This window comes from Dicentrarchus labrax, unplaced genomic scaffold (assembly GCF_905237075.1).
Source record: "Dicentrarchus labrax unplaced genomic scaffold, dlabrax2021, whole genome shotgun sequence".
Lineage (NCBI taxonomy): Eukaryota > Metazoa > Chordata > Actinopteri > Moronidae > Dicentrarchus > Dicentrarchus labrax.
In genome coordinates, this window is record NW_026136717.1 from 2,166,958 (window position 1) to 2,185,274 (window position 18,317).

Consider the following 18,317-nt stretch of genomic DNA (forward strand, 5'->3'; position numbering starts at 1 on the left):
TTAGATATTTTTTTTCTCCAGTCCAAATACAGTGTTCAAGGCCAAGAATGAACTTGAATGTTTAATATTTTTGCTCACAAAATACATGTTAACATAGCATTATTCTAACTCAATGCATATATTGGTCTAAAAATGATCCAAATGTACATCGGGTACAGTTCCTTCCTGTCCTGCAAAGTAGTTCCGCACTGAGTTTATAGAGAACAATGTCAAGGTAACGAGTTTAAGACCGGAAAGGATGTCATCTTGGTGCTAAAATAAAGGAGCGTTTACAAATGGTCTCCGTACATTTTACAAGCTAATTGACCAACATATTAGAAGGAAATGCAGTCTTAAGCTCCTAGTGATTTATCTGCAGTCTGGACATAAATACCTCCTTTACCTGCTGTTTATGAAGGGAAATTAACCGTGTGACGCAGTTTTAAATCGTGTATTCCCCGTTCTGAGGCAAATTGGTTTTATTTTCAAAGTGCGTACCGGAAATGGTTTTCCTCCGTCCGTCTTGACGCTGAGCGCTTGACGTATAAAAGAGGCTGGACGGCGACGTCCCACCGGCTGTCTGCGCTCAGTGTGAAGAGGGGCGGGTAGGCTGCCGGGTTAACTCAACGCTCAGTACAAAGTCACCAGAAGCCACCAGCAAACATGGCCAAGCCACTCACAGACCAGGACAAGAGGAAGCAGATCTCGGTCCGCGGACTAGCCGGGGTGGAGAACGTCGCGGACCTGAAAACTAATTTCAACCGGCACCTCCACTTTACCCTGGTGAAAGACCGGAACGTGGCCACCAAACGGGACTACTACTTTGCCCTGGCAAACACGGTCCGGGACTACCTGGTGGGCCGCTGGATCCGGACGCAGCAGCATTACTATGAGAAAGACCCGAAAGTAAGCAGCGGGGCCGGGGCCGCAGTCCTGCACGTACACACAGCTGACCTGGGAGCAGTGGGAGGGGACGCAGCGCTGCAGCAGCACAGTTGATGGCCCCGCGTGCGCGTCTGTCTGTGTGATTGTGCGCGCGAGCTCTTTGCGGCGTTGCTCTGTATATCCTTTTATAGTAATGTTCCTGTTGCTCAGTCTTTACGCATATTGTGCGCTGGAACAGCGAGTGCGGCTCAGTGGGGAGTCCTGTCCACGCTGACATCCATCACAGCTGTCTGTTACATAACCGGCGGCTCGTGCGTCTGCGTCCGCCTCGGTAACCTTGGAGTGATGTAGCGCGCGCACTGAGGGCGACGCTCGCGGCCTCACATTTAGTAAACCTGTATCTTCCCACTGTGTGTGGAATTAGGACACTCAACTGGTTGCTACAATGTGTGTTACGTAACGCCGTCCGTCCATCCCCATCAGTACACACTGCGCATCACAAAATGGCCACACACAACTAAAAAGGGCAGATGAAGTGAGCCCCCCCCCAATATTCACCTCAACTCATCTACTGAATACCCAGCAGCACTCAGCTTCCTTGTTTTACTGCAACAGGAGGCTGGATGGAGAATTTAAAGAGCCATCGCCTGTATAATGAACAAGGCTGCACTGTCTGCTGCACTGTGATCTGAGTCTGGTTAAACTTCACAGTTCATCCAGCTTATTAGTCATCACAAACATCCTTATTGTTTGTGATGACTAATGCTCATTGATTGATGGGTCCATTGTTACAGCCTCAGTCTGTGCAGCCAGGCTTAGTTCAGCTGCACACAACTTTATGTGATGGATTGATGGTCAAAAGCAGCTGACTGACTGTGCATGTGCTATTTTCTCTCATATGAAAAGTATACATTATTGATTTTAAATGAATTGTACCTAATGTAAACTATCATATAGAAGGGGAGGGTGCTGTAAACATATTTCTGCTGTAAAGGTGGGCATTTTAATATAGGGCCTTATGGAGATTGACTCACTGCTGGAGACAGCCTCAAGTGGCAGCTCGCTTGAGCATCATATACCTTGATGAGGTCTAATCAGATAATTTACACATTTTGTCTTAAAAAATGACTCATAACGACAAATAAATTCTCAAAATAGTTGGCAGTTATTGTAATAGTTCATGACTAATTGTTGTAGCTGTAGTTCATACTGTGTTGATTGCATCAAAAGCTTAATAATCCCATCACACAACAAACCTACATACTGTTAGAAACATGGACCGTCATTCGCAGGAAATCAGTGCGACCTTTAGAAAAGCAGCACAGACCCTCCTCTCCTATTTATACTGACCGCTGAATGCCTTTGTCATTTCCATGTCTGCTTTTTTATGTGACCTCTGCCTTCAGTCAGCAGCAGGATCAAAAATGTCACATGGCACAAGGTCAGAGAGGCTGCCAAAATGTCAGCTCGGACACATAAAATCCATAGATTGACATATCCTGGTACAGTTTGAAGCATTATCTAAAGTATGTACTGTATGTTCATTCTGGAAGTCTGCGTCCACTATGACACGCTCAGAGCTGTAAGGAGGCATTGTGCTGTGTTACCGCCAGGCTCGTGGTTTGATCCACTTCTCTGTGAAGTGTAAGAGATATTGTTGGAGGAGCTGCCAGTTATAGCCCTGCTGTTGTTGCCTCTGACAGCAGCTGTTGTTTTCTGCCAGAGATAATGTTGCACAAGGGACACCAAATGGAGAACATTTGTGTTATTATTAATGTCCTCCTGAGAATGTGTGCACCGAGTTTTAGTGCACTATTTTGAATCTTTTTCATCCTCTTAAATTTGAGACGAAACAGATATTTATCAGCTTTGGCGAATGTTTTTGTATCGAGATAAAGATCCCCTCCAGACATGTATTAAAGCTGCAGTAGGTAACTTTTATGAAAATAACTTTTTGTCATATTTGCTGAAACGTTCACTATATCCTGACATGAGACAGATAATCTGTGAAAAAATCAGGTTCCTCTGGCTCCTCCTAGTGCTCCTAATGGTGTTTGCAAGAATCCACCGGGCCAAAATGACCAACCAATGAGAGCCAAGAAAGATGGAAAAGACGCTTTGGGCTGTTGGCTTGAAGATAACTTATAACTGTTGAATCTCATTTCCAGCACTGATATTTGACAGCCTTAGAATGAAACACTTTCTTGGCTCTGATTGGTTGTTTTCATCCAGGCCGGTGGATTTTTGCAAATACCATTAGGAGGAGTCAGAGGAACCAGATTTTTTTTTTTCTCCCCCCCCCCCACAGATTATCTCTCTCGTTTACTACTGTCAGGGTATAGTATAATAAACATTTTTTTATAAAATTATACTGCAGCTTTAAGACATGTATACAACAGTCTGCTTGGAATTATAATGTGTGTCTTATGTTTTTTTTTTTTCCCTGCAATAAATCTGCGTCTACCCCTTCTACCTCATTTAAATTTCCAGAATCTCTGAATATGCAAATGTTGTTAGTTTTCCTGTTGGACACAAGCTGTCTCCTCCTTCACTGTAAAGTCCATTCTCAGTGGATATGCACTGGTGGCTTCAAGTTTCTACAACACACTGTACTGGACCAGGACTGAGGAGACTTTTGTCACCCTTTTTACGGGTTGTTTTTCTCTCTTTTCCTGCAGCGTGTCTACTACCTCTCCCTGGAGTTTTACATGGGCCGAACTCTGCAGAACACCATGGTTAACCTGGCTTTGGAGAACGCCTGCGACGAAGCCACATACCAGGTGAGGTAAAGGATTGGGGGACATGCAGGTACGAAGGAAACCAGCCTCTTCTCTGTATGGATCACACGCTCAGTGAGAGAGAGAGCGAGAGAAAAAGATCAATTAAGTTTTACAATCACTTAAAATCAGTTAACCCCCAGACATACCATCACAAAGCCCTAACATACCAGGAGCTGAAACCAGAGAAGAGTCCCCTCAGCCAGCTGGTCCTGAGGCTCTCTGCAGTATCATGTCCCCAACAGCCTCAGGACAGCAACACCAACTCAATCAGACCAAACCAAATTATCAACAAGCAAAAAGAAAAATACATTGAATACTGGAAAGAAACGACCAAAACACAAAGTAAATTACAATGTTATCTGACCCTAAAAAGAGAATTCAAACTGGCAAATTACCTGACCACAATAAAATGTCCTAAATTAAGAAAACTGTTGACAACATACAGACTGAGTGAACACAGCCTGGCCATAGAAACGGGTCGCCACAGACAGAACTGGCTACCAGAAGAGGAGAGACTCTGCTCCCAGTGTGACAGAGGACAGGTAGAGACAGAGCTGCACTTTCATGTTTCTCATGTCCTAAATTCAAAACTTTGAGAGAGTGAGAGTGAGTTAAATAATAAACTATATAGTCAAAAGTAACTGGACACCTGAACAGAGAACAGGGATGCACAAACAGCAGATGTTTGAGTGTGGCTCCAAGGAAATGTAAATACAGAACATCCCCAAAAACTACATCTATAGAATAGATGGTCGATTCTTCTTTAATTGACCGATGCAGCTACATTTGCAGGGGGCCGGGGATCACAAGGTAGGGATGATGATGATGATGATGGTGATGATAACAATAACAACAACATACCCTAATTTATTAGTTGAATTTGTCTTAAAGGTGCACTAGCGTGTCCCTTTTTATTAGCATTACCGCAGTATGAATGTGTTGATGTGTTTCTCAGCTGGGTCTGGACATGGAGGAGCTGCAGGACATCGAGGAAGATGCTGGTCTAGGCAACGGCGGGCTGGGTCGTCTGGCTGGTGAGCTCCTGCCTCCTCCTGATTGGCTGCTGATAGACAGTGATGTTTAGTACTATGGACAACCTTGTCTCAAGCATCTACCCCCCACCCCCCTTGTTGTTTTCCCCAGCGTGTTTCCTGGACTCCATGGCCTCTCTGGGTCTGGCTGCTTATGGATACGGCATCCGTTATGAGTTTGGCATCTTCAATCAGAAAATCGTAAACGGCTGGCAGGTATGTTCCTGCTATACTTGGGTCTGTAGTTAAATCTGCTTTAGATCATGATCCATTGAAAACATGGTAATTGAAAGTCTAATGTAGATACACAAAGTTTGGATGCCTTACCCTACCTAAATGGTTGATTCCACTCTTTGGCATGAGCTTGACTTTAAAGATTTTACTTTTTTCAACAGAAGAAGTCCTCCGTACTTCCCTGAAATCTGAGTCAACTGTCCTTGCAGAGACAGTTACTGAACCAAACATGAGTCCTGTAGCTCAGAGAGAGTAAACTTTCCTCCAGCGTTTATCCAAATATTTGGTGCAAGAAATGTTTGGATTTAATGGAACACTGATATTGGTTAAGGGGATTTCCAGAACTTCATACTAAAGTTGAGGCAAAAAAGTTGACTATGATCAATACTGCTGTGATTTTTGAATTAAGTCATACCAAAATCTCCCATTTACCAGCATGATGGCACACATAATTAATCATATAAAGACCTGCACTGTTCTGCCTTCATTATTAGGTACCAGTTGTTCAAAACATTTAATCTGGATCAAAATGATCCTGATTTGGAAATCCCATTTTTTGCTATTCAGGATCAGGTAATCCGTCTTACTTTTATGCCGGTTTTTCAAAGCAACATTGGTCTGGATCACCCTGATCCAGATACAGTTTTCAAGATTACCAAATCCGGATTACCAGTACTCTAAATGTGACAACATATCACAATGTGGGCTACCAGCTATATGAAGAACAACAGGTAGAAGAGCCAACATGGGGTCACTGTAAGTGTTTCTTATTTTGAGACAAAACACAAAAATAACATAAACATCCACTTCCATTCATAATTTCTTTTATGACCCCTCATCTGAGCCACAACAAATAAAAAACAAATATACATTAACAAATACATTGTGGATATTTTGAAAACGTCTTAAAAAAAAAAAAAAAAAAGGCTAAATGTCGAATAGTTAACAAAATAAAGAATGTTCAGGGTTCTTCATCTGAGGAGGAGAGACCAGCATTTTCAAGCCCTGCTTTTCGGAGGCGGATCTGAAGTTTCACTTTGGTTTGCTGCAGTTTGGTTAGCTTGATTTGTTCCTCTGCCAGGAGTATCTGTGCTTCTGCTCTTTCAGTGTCTTGTTTAAGAAGTGATTCATAGGCATCATCATTATTATTTGGCAAAGGACACTTCAAGCCTCTTTTCTGAGCTCCTGTGACTGCTGGCTCTACCAGTGAGGATCCAGGTTGTTCTTCAATAATAGGGCTGAGATCCAGAATAAATGTTTCCTCTGCATTAGGAGGAACTGGCTCACTTTCCTCTACAATCATAGGCTCACCATCCCCTACAACACCTTGAATCCCGTGCAGAGCTTTAGAGTTCTCACCTCCAATAATGTCCAGAACCACATCTGTGTATTCACCTTTCTTAAAGGGTTTGTTGCCTGTTTGGGTCAAGGTCCTTTGTTGCTCTGGCCCTCAGATTCTTCCATCTAAATTTAACTTGCTCCAAGGTCTTCTTCTGGCCAGACCCCATTGCATTCACATTCTGGGTGATTTCAACCCAAAAATTCCAACCCCCCTTTTGTTAGTCACCATTCCACCCACAACAGAGCTTCCTACTATTGAGGCATAATGGCACTTAACACCCTCCAGCAGTGCATGGGTTCCTGCAACAGTGCAATTAGGTCCTTTTGAGTCCACGGTTCCACCTCATCTGTTGTAGTGAACATAGTATTTATAGGCCTTGGGCATGATGGATTTAATTGAACACAAACCAAAGCACGTCAGCTAATGGGTGGGTGGGTATTTGACAACCATCTTATATTCAGCCTTTCTCAGAGGACTTAGAGAGAGGCGCTGACATGGCAGGTATTGTCTTTGGGAGTACATCAACCGAAAGGGGAGGCGCAGCATCAACATCCAACTTGTGGGCAACGCTGACCTCATCATCACAAACTGTATCGTGAAGTGGCCTGGGTCTGTTCATGATGCAGGTATCCTGAGAGAGAGTGCTTTATACAGAGAGCTCCAAACCAACCGACCAGATGGCATAATGTTAGGAGATAGTGCCTATCCACTCCTACCATGGCTGACGACTCCTTTTCTTGCAGCAACCACACCTGCGCAGGCACACTTCAACACTGCTCATTGCAAAACAAGATGTGCAATTGAGCGTTTAAATGGAGTTCTGAAGAGACGCTTTGCATGCCTTAACTACTTGCGAGTGGAACCACACAGAGCATGCAATATAATACTTGCGTGTATTGTCCTGCACAACATCACTACCAGGCGCAATGTCCCTCTCTGTGATGATGTTTATGACGCACCTGAGCCTGTTGAAGAACCAGACCAACCTCCTGGCGTTCTGTCAGAATGAGGGACTGACTGGACGTGTAGTAAGGGATGCAATTGTTAGAAATTATTGACAGGTTCATCTCTGATTGTTTCTTTGAAATTAATATACAGTGATGAATGACAGAAAAATTTAATATATTATTTTTGTTTGTTATTGAAATCTGTTTGGGGGATTATTTCATGGGGACAAGATCTTTTTTGTTTTATTTTTACTTTACTATACTAAAAGGCTTAATTGGTAGCCTTTATCTACTTTATCACTGTAACGGTTAAACAAGTGCAAAATATAAAAAGTATATACACTAAATGATACAAATGTATTATTTGACCAATTTTAAGTTTTACTACATTTTCTTCCTGGAATCCACCTTGAAATCCTACCCCCTGTTGGGATCAGGATAATCCTGTTTTTTTGGATCAAAGTTATTCAAATCCTACTGACAAGTTTTGAACAACACAAACTGAAGGTTTGATCCAGATTAAAACTAGGATTCCGTGATCTAATCTGATTTCAGATTCCTTCTTTCCCTTTTGAACAACCCATTTTCAAGATTTGATCCAATCCGATAACCCAAATCCGATCAGTTTACCTTTGAACAACTGTCCCTAGAATACTTAAAACTGATCCACTCGTTTTGTACCCAAACACTAGTAGTGTACTAACTCTGGTGACAAGTGCAAAGCATTTCCTCTGCTTCTCAACAAAAGACTTTGTGATTTGCCTATGTGATTTCTGTGATTTCTCAGAAACTTTCACTATATCCTGACAGTAGCAGATGAGACAGATAATCTGTGAAACAATCAGGTTCCTCTGGCTCCTCCTAGTGCTCCTAATGGTATTTGTGAGAATCCACCAGGCCTGTACGAAAACAACCAATCAAAGCCAAGAAAGATAAAAAGATCCTTTGGGTTGGGGGCTTGAAGTTGATTGTTGAGTGTAATTCCCAGTGTTGGTATTTGACATCCTGAGAATGAGACTCAACAATCAACCATCTTTCTTAGCTCTGATTGGTTGTTTTTGTTCAGGCCCAGCATTTACAGTGCAAAATACAGTACCAATAGGTAATAGGCCGGCACATTCGAGATCATCCCAGCGACATGTCTCCACAGGTGGAAGAAGCTGACGACTGGCTGCGTTACGGTAACCCCTGGGAGAAGGCTCGCCCTGAGTACATGCGCCCGGTCCACTTCTACGGGAGAGTGGAGCACACAGCCGACGGAGTGAAGTGGGTCGACACACAGGTTAGCAGGAACAGACGCACATCTGACACCAGGGCTGACCTGGAAAATAGTCACCCAATGCATCTAATGCTAGATACTGCTTATAATGAGGTCAGATTTAATTCAAGTATTAAAGGATATAAAAATTATGATAATTGTTGTATAAGTATGTGACATTTAAAGGGGCCGTTCACCTCAAAGTCAAAAGTGTGAGCAGTTTCATGTAGGAACTATTATCTTCCTATGTATCACCACACAGAAGGGAGCGTGCATCTAGTCACTGACAAAACAGCGCAGGATGTAAACAAAATGTTGTCCTCCTCCAAGCTTAGCTAGCTCACCTAGCACTGCTGACATAGCTAACTTTCAGCTACGGTTTGCTGGAAAGAAAATTGTTCCTACATGAAACTGCTCACAACGAACTCTGTGGATTATGTTGAGTAAACGGGTCATGATTTATGGAAAAAGACATTGCTGTTGAGTTTTTCAAAATATATATATATATATATATATATATATATATATATATTTTATTTTTTGGTTTTGGGCACCACAAGTGAGTGTCATCTGGTTCCATTACACTGGAGAGTAAGTCACACCAAAACAATCTTACTGGATAGATGGCACTACAAGAAAGAGGTAGAATCTGATTTTGGTGTGAACTGTCTCTTTAAATTGAAGATCGACTGATTCTGGATTTTTGAGCCCAATATTTGAGACTCTCTTTTCAAAATAAACAACCAAATAGAACTTAATTCATAAAGGATTCCTATTATTATTTTTTGTTTTAAGAACAGTGATCCAACACATGTAGCGTGCAGGACAGTTTACAGTGTGGAAAATGAACTCATCAGTGCCCTCTAGTGGACAAACTAACAGAGACCATATTGACATTAACAAGCTCTTGTCAGTCTAATCTCACAGATAACATTTTCAAAAACACAGAGAATTATGGAATACTAGCGCTGTATATAATGTAAATTTTGATGTGATTTTGTTCCAGGTGGTCCTGGCTCTTCCCTATGACACCCCAGTCCCCGGCTACAGGAACAACATTGTCAACACCATGAGACTGTGGTCCGCTAAGGCCCCGTGTGACTTTAACCTCAAAGATTGTGAGTACTGCCATCTGTACTGCTAAACTTAATTCAATTCAGTTTTATTTGTATAGCGGCAATTCATAACAGAAGTTATGTCAGGACACTTTTCAAATAGAGCAGGTCTAGACCAAACTCTTTATAACATTATACTTAACCATCATACTGAACACAATTAGTGTTGCATAATGAGAAGAAACTATGAAGAATGTGATCCTGACTGACTGCTGTGGTCCCACAGTTAACGTCGGCGGCTACATTCAGGCTGTGCTGGACAGAAACCTGGCTGAGAACATCTCCAGGGTTCTCTACCCCAACGACAACGTGAGTGGATTTATTGTTGTACACCAATTCAATTTTATTTGTATAGCGCTAATTCATAACAGAAGTTATCTCAGGTCATCCCAGTTTATTCCAATCTTGGGTCTTGTTTTTGTAGTTTTGGCATCAGTCATGGTAGCATTGTACTTAGAAACTCAGATGGTCAAATAAGTCAAAAGTTTATCCAGACTCTCCAGTTAACCACTTTATTTGGAGGTCTAGCTGAAGATGAGACGCTCGCTTTAACAGCTTTCCACACTGTCTTTGTTGGTCAGTTCTTTGAAGGGAAGGAGCTGCGTCTGAAGCAGGAGTACTTTGTCGTAGCAGCAACTCTTCAAGACATCATCCGTCGATTCAAAGCCTCCAAGTTTGGCTCCACAGAGTTTGTGCGTCTTGACCTTTCTACGCTGCCAGACAAGGTGAGAGATATAGTAACATATCAAATTATGATATGTTACAGATTGCAGTGTATTTGATAGTTTGTTCTAAATCTTTGTTGCCTTGGAAATCTAGATTTTGATGATGATCAGATTACCCTTTTAGATCACGTGTGTGTGTCTGTCTGTGTGTGTCCGTGTGTCCCTCCTGAACCTGTACAACTATACTATTCTTTGTGTTTGTCTGTCTGTGGTCTGCAGGTGGCCATCCAGCTGAATGACACCCACCCTGCTATGGCCATCCCTGAGCTGATGAGGATCCTGGTGGACATGGAGAAACTCAGCTGGGAGAAGGTACAGCCCAGGCCTCAGTATGCTTAAAACAAAGAGCTTGTTGGATCATCTTTCCAGTATCGCAACCTAGAGTTAGTCCTGGGCTGATACTAGTGCCGGCTCAGAGTTGGTTCAACTTGACAACCTCCTACCTCACTACAGTGATAGGCCAGGGGAAAGGCAAGGTTTGAACTCCTCACCCAGGAGCAGAGACTGTCTAAAAGTGTGAGCCAATGACTCCACACTCACTCATGCTTCTCACCATGCAAAAAGTGTAACTGCTGCAGTTTAACCGAGTTGTTCTGTGGTCACTTGTGTAGCAATTCTGTCTCTTTGCATCCTTCAGCGGTGCAGTCACAATGACATGGCAGCACGTCGACCACAGCAGAATGACTCATCATGAGTCAAGGCTGAAGTCAGGCACTGTGACAGAATGTTAGCAAATGAACTTGCCAATATAGTTATATCCATATGTTTTATGTTAACATATACACATTTTAAATCCATGGTGACAGTTTCAGCGTGAGTCTGAGATAGATGTGAGTATGTGTGATAATGTCTCTGGTCCCATCCTCTCTGTGTCCAGGCCTGGGACATTGTGGTTCGTACCTGTGCCTACACCAACCACACCGTCCTGCCCGAAGCCCTGGAGCGCTGGCCCATCGACCTCTTCCAAAACCTCCTGCCTCGTCACCTGGAGATCATCTACGAGATCAACCGGAGGCACCTGGAGGTACGAGGGGGCTGAGTGTACATTTGTGAGCATTTGAGGCATTTAGGTGATATTTAGACTTGAGACTGGACTGAGACTCAAGTCTTCAGCTCTGCTCTGTATGTCTACTGAGACATCTGTCTTTCGCCCCACCAGCGCATCACCAAGCTTTACCCTGGAGATCTTGACCGCTTGCGCCGAATGTCCCTGATCGAGGAAGGGGACGTCAAGAAGATCAACATGGCTCACCTGTGCATTGTGGGATCTCACGCTGTCAATGGAGTGGCCCGCATCCACTCTGAAATCATCAAAAACACTGTGTAGGAAAAACCAGCTCGCCCTCACCTCCTCTCTCGCTTGTGTTTGCTAGTATAACCTCACTATAAAGACGCCTCAGGCCATAATTAGATTTGACATCCAAAAACAAAAGAGATGCAGTTCATGAGCCTTGAGGTTAATTTGGTGTTCTCCTGTGCTCCTCCTCAGGTTCAAGGATTTCTATGAAACCGACCCTCAGAAGTTTCAGAACAAGACCAATGGCATCACACCCAGGCGCTGGCTGGTCATGTGCAACCCTGGCCTGGCTGAGGTCATCGCAGAGGTGTGTTTGTTTCTTTTTCATGCACACTGAATATAGAGGTGAGAAGAGAGAGGAGTTATTTTCTGTGCTGATTGGATAGATACAATAGATGAACTACTTTGTTAGAGAATACCTGGTTCTTTGATAGAAATGATGTCAGTTTTCACCCTCTGACCACATATCTCCCATAGAATGGTAATCTAATGTCTATAGTGTCCCTGCTCTGTTTGCCAGAAAATAGATGTGGAACGTTTGACCTGTTGAGCAATGAGTGGCTGACCTGCCTACTTGTTGTTTATACTAGGGCTGCAAATGATCATCACAATTATTTAGATCAACATTGAGATCCTGATTTATTTCACGATTACAGGCAGCAAAACAAACTGTCTTTTTGATAAACAAGGCCTTTTTCCATTATTCTGTGAGTAACTGTGATCTGATTTTATGCTGCGCACAACACGAGTCTGTGAACAGCGTCAGTGACAGTAGCTTTTGTGACCTGGCTGAGAGGTTGGAGGTGTGCAGCGTGTTGCCTGCAGCTCTTCCTCTAACAGCTCACTGTGGCTGCTCCTTCTTGTTCCATCATTCCCCGAAATTTTTACAACTGATGTAAAAACAAACTAAAAGTGTGTCAGTGTCAAGCTAACTGACAAACACTTTGCACTTCCTGTGACTTCACCAGTTAGATGCTTTTTAATGGGAAGCTGTAGGAAATGTTCAGTTTTCATTAGCAGTAACTTAATACAGCATTGTTTCTAGGAATAAAAGCATCCAGGCAGCAGCTGCACGGTGTGCATGCAGCGACAGAACAGCTCCTTAAAAGTGAAACCAGAACATCTGGATCACCTGTGTACTACTGTCAGGCAATATGACAAAGTTATTTTTATAAAAATTACCCACTGCTTTTAATGGCATACTTTCCTAAAAAATAATAAAAAAAAAATTATAGACTCATACAAACGACTGTGGACAAATCCTGCATGCTATGCCTTTAAGTCATCATTAATAGACACTCACAATCACTGTAAAGCCTTGTGAGCTCTGTTCCTAGTGTAACCATAGCAACAGTCTCTTCTTATCCTGTGGTTTTCTCCTCCGCCCTGGTGCTTTAATTGCTTATATCAATAAACTTCTGATGTTTCTTGGAAGAAATATGATTATGTTTGGCATTTATTCTAGTAGTGAAGATTACATTTACCACTGAATATCTAATATGAACATAGCTACCACAGCAATAATGCATCATACATACATACTATTGAATGACCCAGGAGACTCCTGTGTTTCTGTGTTTAATACTTACTGTGAGAACCAGTGCCTCCCCCCACATGTCAAATAATACTGCTTTTATGTGGTAATCGTGTTATTTAGAGGATTGGTGAAGACTACATCCGCGACCTGGACCAGCTGAAGCAGCTTCTGGAATTTGTGGACGATGACTCCTTCATTCGGGATGTTGCCAAAATCAAACAGGTGAGAGCTGAGAACGCTTAAAGAAAGATCACTTTCCTGTCTTTTTCTATTTTTTTAATCTCATTCCTCTGTATGGCCTCAACATTTTAGGAGAACAAGATGAAGTTTGCTGCGTATCTTGAAGAGCACTACAATGTGAAGATCAACCCCAACTCCATGTTTGATGTCCATGTGAAGAGGATCCACGAGTACAAGAGACAGCTGCTCAACTGCCTGCACATCATCACACTGTACAACCGTGGGTGTTGGCTCTGTTACTGGCAGTGTTTTAGAAAATATACATGGATTCAGAAAGGAAAACTTTTGTCTGTCTGTTTTTAATCAGGAATCAAGAAGGAACCCAACAAGTCATGGACCCCAAGGACTATCATGATTGGTGGAAAGGTGAGTACCACTGAAGGTGTGTATAATCTGCCAACAGTGTTTAGAAGCTGTTTATTTAATGCTTCTCAACATGATTGTCCTCTGCGATTCCAGGCAGCTCCAGGTTACCACACTGCCAAGATGATCATCAAGCTGATCACATCCATTGGAGACATCGTCAATAACGACCCTGTGGTTGGAGATCGCCTCAAAGTCATCTTCCTGGAGAACTATCGGGTGACTCTGGCTGAGAAGGGTAATGGATGCTGTTCAGAACAGCTTTAATACGTATTGTTAAATTATCAGAGTACTACTTTGGTACAGACCCAAATATTTCTGTAGCACCCAATACCAATGATGAGATAGCATAAGCATATAGCATTTGGAAACTTTGGCTTCATGTTAAATAAAAAATTGGATAAAGAGAAACTGAAGTTCTGGACCTTTCCACCTGTCTCCTATCTGCAGTCATCCCTGCATCTGACCTGTCAGAGCAGATCTCCACGGCGGGCACTGAGGCCTCTGGCACCGGAAACATGAAGTTCATGCTGAACGGAGCCCTCACCATCGGCACCATGGACGGAGCCAACGTGGAAATGGCAGAGGAAGCTGGAGAGGAGAACCTCTTCATCTTCGGCATGAGGGTGGAAGATGTGGAGGCTCTGGACAAGAAGGGGTGAGCATCACAACGGTGTGAGTGGAATGACCTTAAACATTAAAGGATAATGACCTCCCCATTGTCCATTAATTCCTAATAATGGACACTTCAAAGGCCATTGTCTTTTATTTCATGGTCATTTGCCAAAGAAAAAAATAATAATTAATAATTAATATGTGTTGTCCAATCAAAATCTAGACTTTTTGACTTCCTGTTAACACCTGAGGGTTTGACTAATACCTGGAACAACCATCCTATAAGGTTCCTGTGGAATGGAAACATTTCAGGGTCTCTGGTCAGGTTCAGGTCTCAAATGTACCACATGGGGTTTAAATCTGTGCAGAATTCTAGTTAATGTCAGAATGTCTGCTGTTTTGTTTTTAATGCATAATTAAAGCTGTGCTGGGCCAGATTTTAGGCTAATATTCATCCATGTTGTTACATAATACCTGTTTTTGAATGTCGTATGTCCTCAGCTATGACGCTGTGTCGTACTACAACCGTATCCCTGAGCTGAAGCAGGCAATGGACCAGATATCTGGAGACACCTTCAGCCCCGGCCAGCCCGACCTGTTCAAAGACCTTGTCAACATGCTGATGCACCACGACAGGTCAGAGCACACTAATGCTGACTCTAAGGAATCTGCCCACTGTCTGTCCTGTATGTTCACAGCCCTGCAGTGTCTTCAGTCTATCACTGCCAAACGTCTGCTAATGACACTTGACAATGACACACTTCTTTAGTTATGTGATGTAAAGTTGTGGATCACATTAATGTCTCAAATTCATTCATATTAGAATGCTTCATCTCATCTGTGTGGAACTGTATGTCTGCAGGTTCAAGGTGTTTGCCGACTATGAAGACTACATCAAATGTCAAGAGAAAGTCAGCGCACTCTATAAGGTCAGTACATCAGCAAGAGGAAGTCAACATGAGCCAAGTCGCAACCCACTTTTATAGACTTCAAACCCAACAAAAGTATTCAGATAGGCTAGTAAACCCATCATGACCTTCTCTTACATAAAATATACACATACACCCTGCAATCAGATCACATTACCCTGGTAATAAAGTATGATCAACTGCATGCTGCTGATTCTATTGATTATGAATAAAATGATCATAACTAAAAATAAGATTTACTTTTTTTTTTGACCACACACTCTTGGGTGGTGACCCATCAGTTAAGAGGGCAATAACGTACTACATGACACTATACACAACTTTTTCAGTTTTCCATACATTAATGTACTGAGTTGGTCTGCAGGAATATATAGTGCATTTTTTATAGAGCTACTATGGAGTCCATCTTTCGTTGTGGTATCACCAACACTCATGTCTAAAGCTCAAATAGTAAAGATGGCAAGGAAGATCATATAAAGTAACCTTAATATTAATATTAATTTTATTATTTTATTATTTATTAATTAATACTATACTATACTATACCATGCAAAGCCAAAATGCATATTTGATCAAAGTTTAGACATAAATGTTTCTGTCCATGTGTTTTACAATCGAAGCATTATTAAGCCAGAGGAATGTGTAATTAAAAAAACAAAATTGTCTGGAACTGCAAATCGGGGGAACACCAAAGTGACTGCACTCAGGCTCAGTGTGGATGCTCCAACATCAGCTCATAAATAAGGCATACATAACTGTAATCAGTTGTTAATATAATGTCATTATACTGCACTATAGTGCTGCGCTGTACTATACTGTATTATATATGCTATAGGGCAGAGGTTTTCAAACTAGGGTTCAGGGACCCACAGGGGTCCTTGAGTGGTTTGTAGGGGTCCCCAGCTTTTATCAAATTTTTTTATGAACTTTATCATTTTTAAACCTAAAAAAAAAAAAAAAGACTCAAAGGGGATTCCGCAAGACAAAATTCTCTCAAACTGGGGTTCTTTGGTCTAATGTGCATGTTCTGTGGGGACCCTTCACATGAAAAAGTTTGGGAACCCCTGATGGGGTACTGTACTATAGTATACAGTACTTTACTGTACTTTGCTAAACTACACTACTATATATTTTCTCTGAGGAATCTTGTTTTACATCCTCCTCTCCCTGTGTGTTAACAGAACCCTAAAGAGTGGACCAAGATGGTGATCCATAACATCGCCGGCTGTGGTAAATTCTCCAGTGACCGCACCATCTCCCAGTATGCCAGGGAGATCTGGGGCATGGAGCCCAGTTTGGAGAAGATCGCCGCTCCTGATGATCCTCGCTAAACCTTATCTGCCTCTCCCCCACCTCACTGTAGCCCACCATGTGGTCTGACCACTGGTGAATACCCCTGTAGCTTTTTCACTGTGTACTGTGGCATTGTTTCTTTACATCACTGACCTCTGTACAACCTCTATTACTTCCTGTTCATCCTGCACCAACATGTATTGAAATGGGCTTATTCAGAATCTGTATTTTTTTTCCTCTGTGCACCAGCAATGCATACTGTCACTGTTGAGTGAAAACCTTGTAACTCCACGTCAGCCTTTCAGCAGCTAAGAGAAAGCCTTGAATTACTTTGGAATCATGGGATTCTTCAGTTGTAGTAAAAGCATTAAAGACGTACTTCCTTATTTTGTTAGACTATATCTTTAATCCAACTCAGAATCCCGTACTACAGTTTTCACACAGCAGTGATTTGAACCACAGTTGACCCTTCCTAAACCCCGCCCCTTTTTGGAACCTCTGTCAACTTCCTCCTTCCCTGTACATAAATGTGCTATGAGCTGTGCTCGTCTTTATTTAAAAGACAACCACATTTTGAAGATGGTTGAAAGTTAAAAGCGACATATAGTCAAATCTGAAGTTATCTAATGTTAGCAAAATGCTATCTAACTTGTTTTTCTAACATTAGCTAACTTAAGATGATAAAAGACCTAGATAGATAGCCAACTACCTAGCAAATTTACTTTAATCATTAGCTGGCTAGTTTAATGATCGCTAAACACTAGCTAATAAGCTAGTTAATTGAGCTAGTTTGCTAACATTGGCTAACTTCAGATTTGACTATATGTCGCTTTTAACTTTCAACCATCTTCAAAATGTGGTTGTATTTTAAATAAAGACGAGCACAGCACATAGCACATTTATGTACAGGGGAGGAGGAAGTTGACCGAGGCTTGCTCAACTGTTATTGGAGCACAGAGCAAAAAGGGGCGGTACTTAGGAACGGTGAATTCTAACTACATTCCCCTTCTACTTCTGAGCCAGTATGGCTACAAAAACCCAGCAAATATGCCATTAAACCTCAGCACTGTTATGGTTTTAAACCAACCCATGTCTTCCAATGAAGAGAGGGGACACACAGTGGGTAACATGCACCACAGCCTCGCTGCAGCACTGTGAGTGGATGGTGTTGGAAGGAAGCCATGCCTCCATATTCACTGCAGATTAATGTTCTTATTAATATTTCATTTTCAAAGACTGCTCTGTCAGTGTTTTATGGTGTTTGCTGAGTATATCCGTTTGTGTGTGTGTATTATCATTAATGGTCAGGGGAGCCGTGCGATGCTGATGTATTGACGCACCAGTTTATCTGTGACCTCCTCAGCATGTTTGTGTCTCATTCTACTGTACTCTGTTCCTAAAAGTGGCCTGTGTTAGAAATTAACAAAGCCTTCTCTGCCTAAAACCTAAGTGACTGAATTTATCTTTGGAAGGTGTGTGTATTCTGTGTAGTTTGTTTGTGTGTATAACATAGAGTCCATTGCACTGTGCGTATCAGTTCGATTGATGTACTGTAACGACATACTGTCCTGCTTCAGCTCCTGCATATGACTGTCTGTCTGACTGCTGTGGTGCCAGCTGCAGAAACACCTGTCCACTCCATTGAACCTCAGTCAGTGCTTTTCTTTTTTTTGGTCAATAAATGACAAAACTACTTCAACAACTTGTCAAGATGTCTCAATTCACTTTTGTACCATTGCAGTGACGC

At 42.2% G+C, this 18,317-nt stretch overlaps 1 protein-coding gene across 1 annotated transcript; it reads left to right on the plus strand.

The window, feature by feature from the left end:
• Window positions 1-541: 541 nt before the first annotated feature.
• Window positions 542-18,272, plus strand: pygmb (phosphorylase, glycogen, muscle b). Its single transcript, XM_051428541.1, has 20 exons — window positions 542-885; window positions 3,543-3,644; window positions 4,600-4,678; window positions 4,788-4,891; window positions 8,349-8,480; window positions 9,463-9,574; window positions 9,798-9,880; window positions 10,153-10,296; window positions 10,516-10,608; window positions 11,174-11,320; window positions 11,456-11,619; window positions 11,786-11,900; window positions 13,251-13,352; window positions 13,443-13,590; window positions 13,678-13,736; window positions 13,830-13,971; window positions 14,184-14,391; window positions 14,850-14,984; window positions 15,211-15,277; window positions 16,459-18,272. The coding sequence occupies exons 1-20, from the start codon at window positions 643-645 to the stop codon at window positions 16,606-16,608; spliced, it is 2,529 nt and encodes an 842-aa protein (XP_051284501.1). The 5' UTR covers window positions 542-642; the 3' UTR covers window positions 16,609-18,272.
• Window positions 18,273-18,317: the final 45 nt, after the last annotated feature.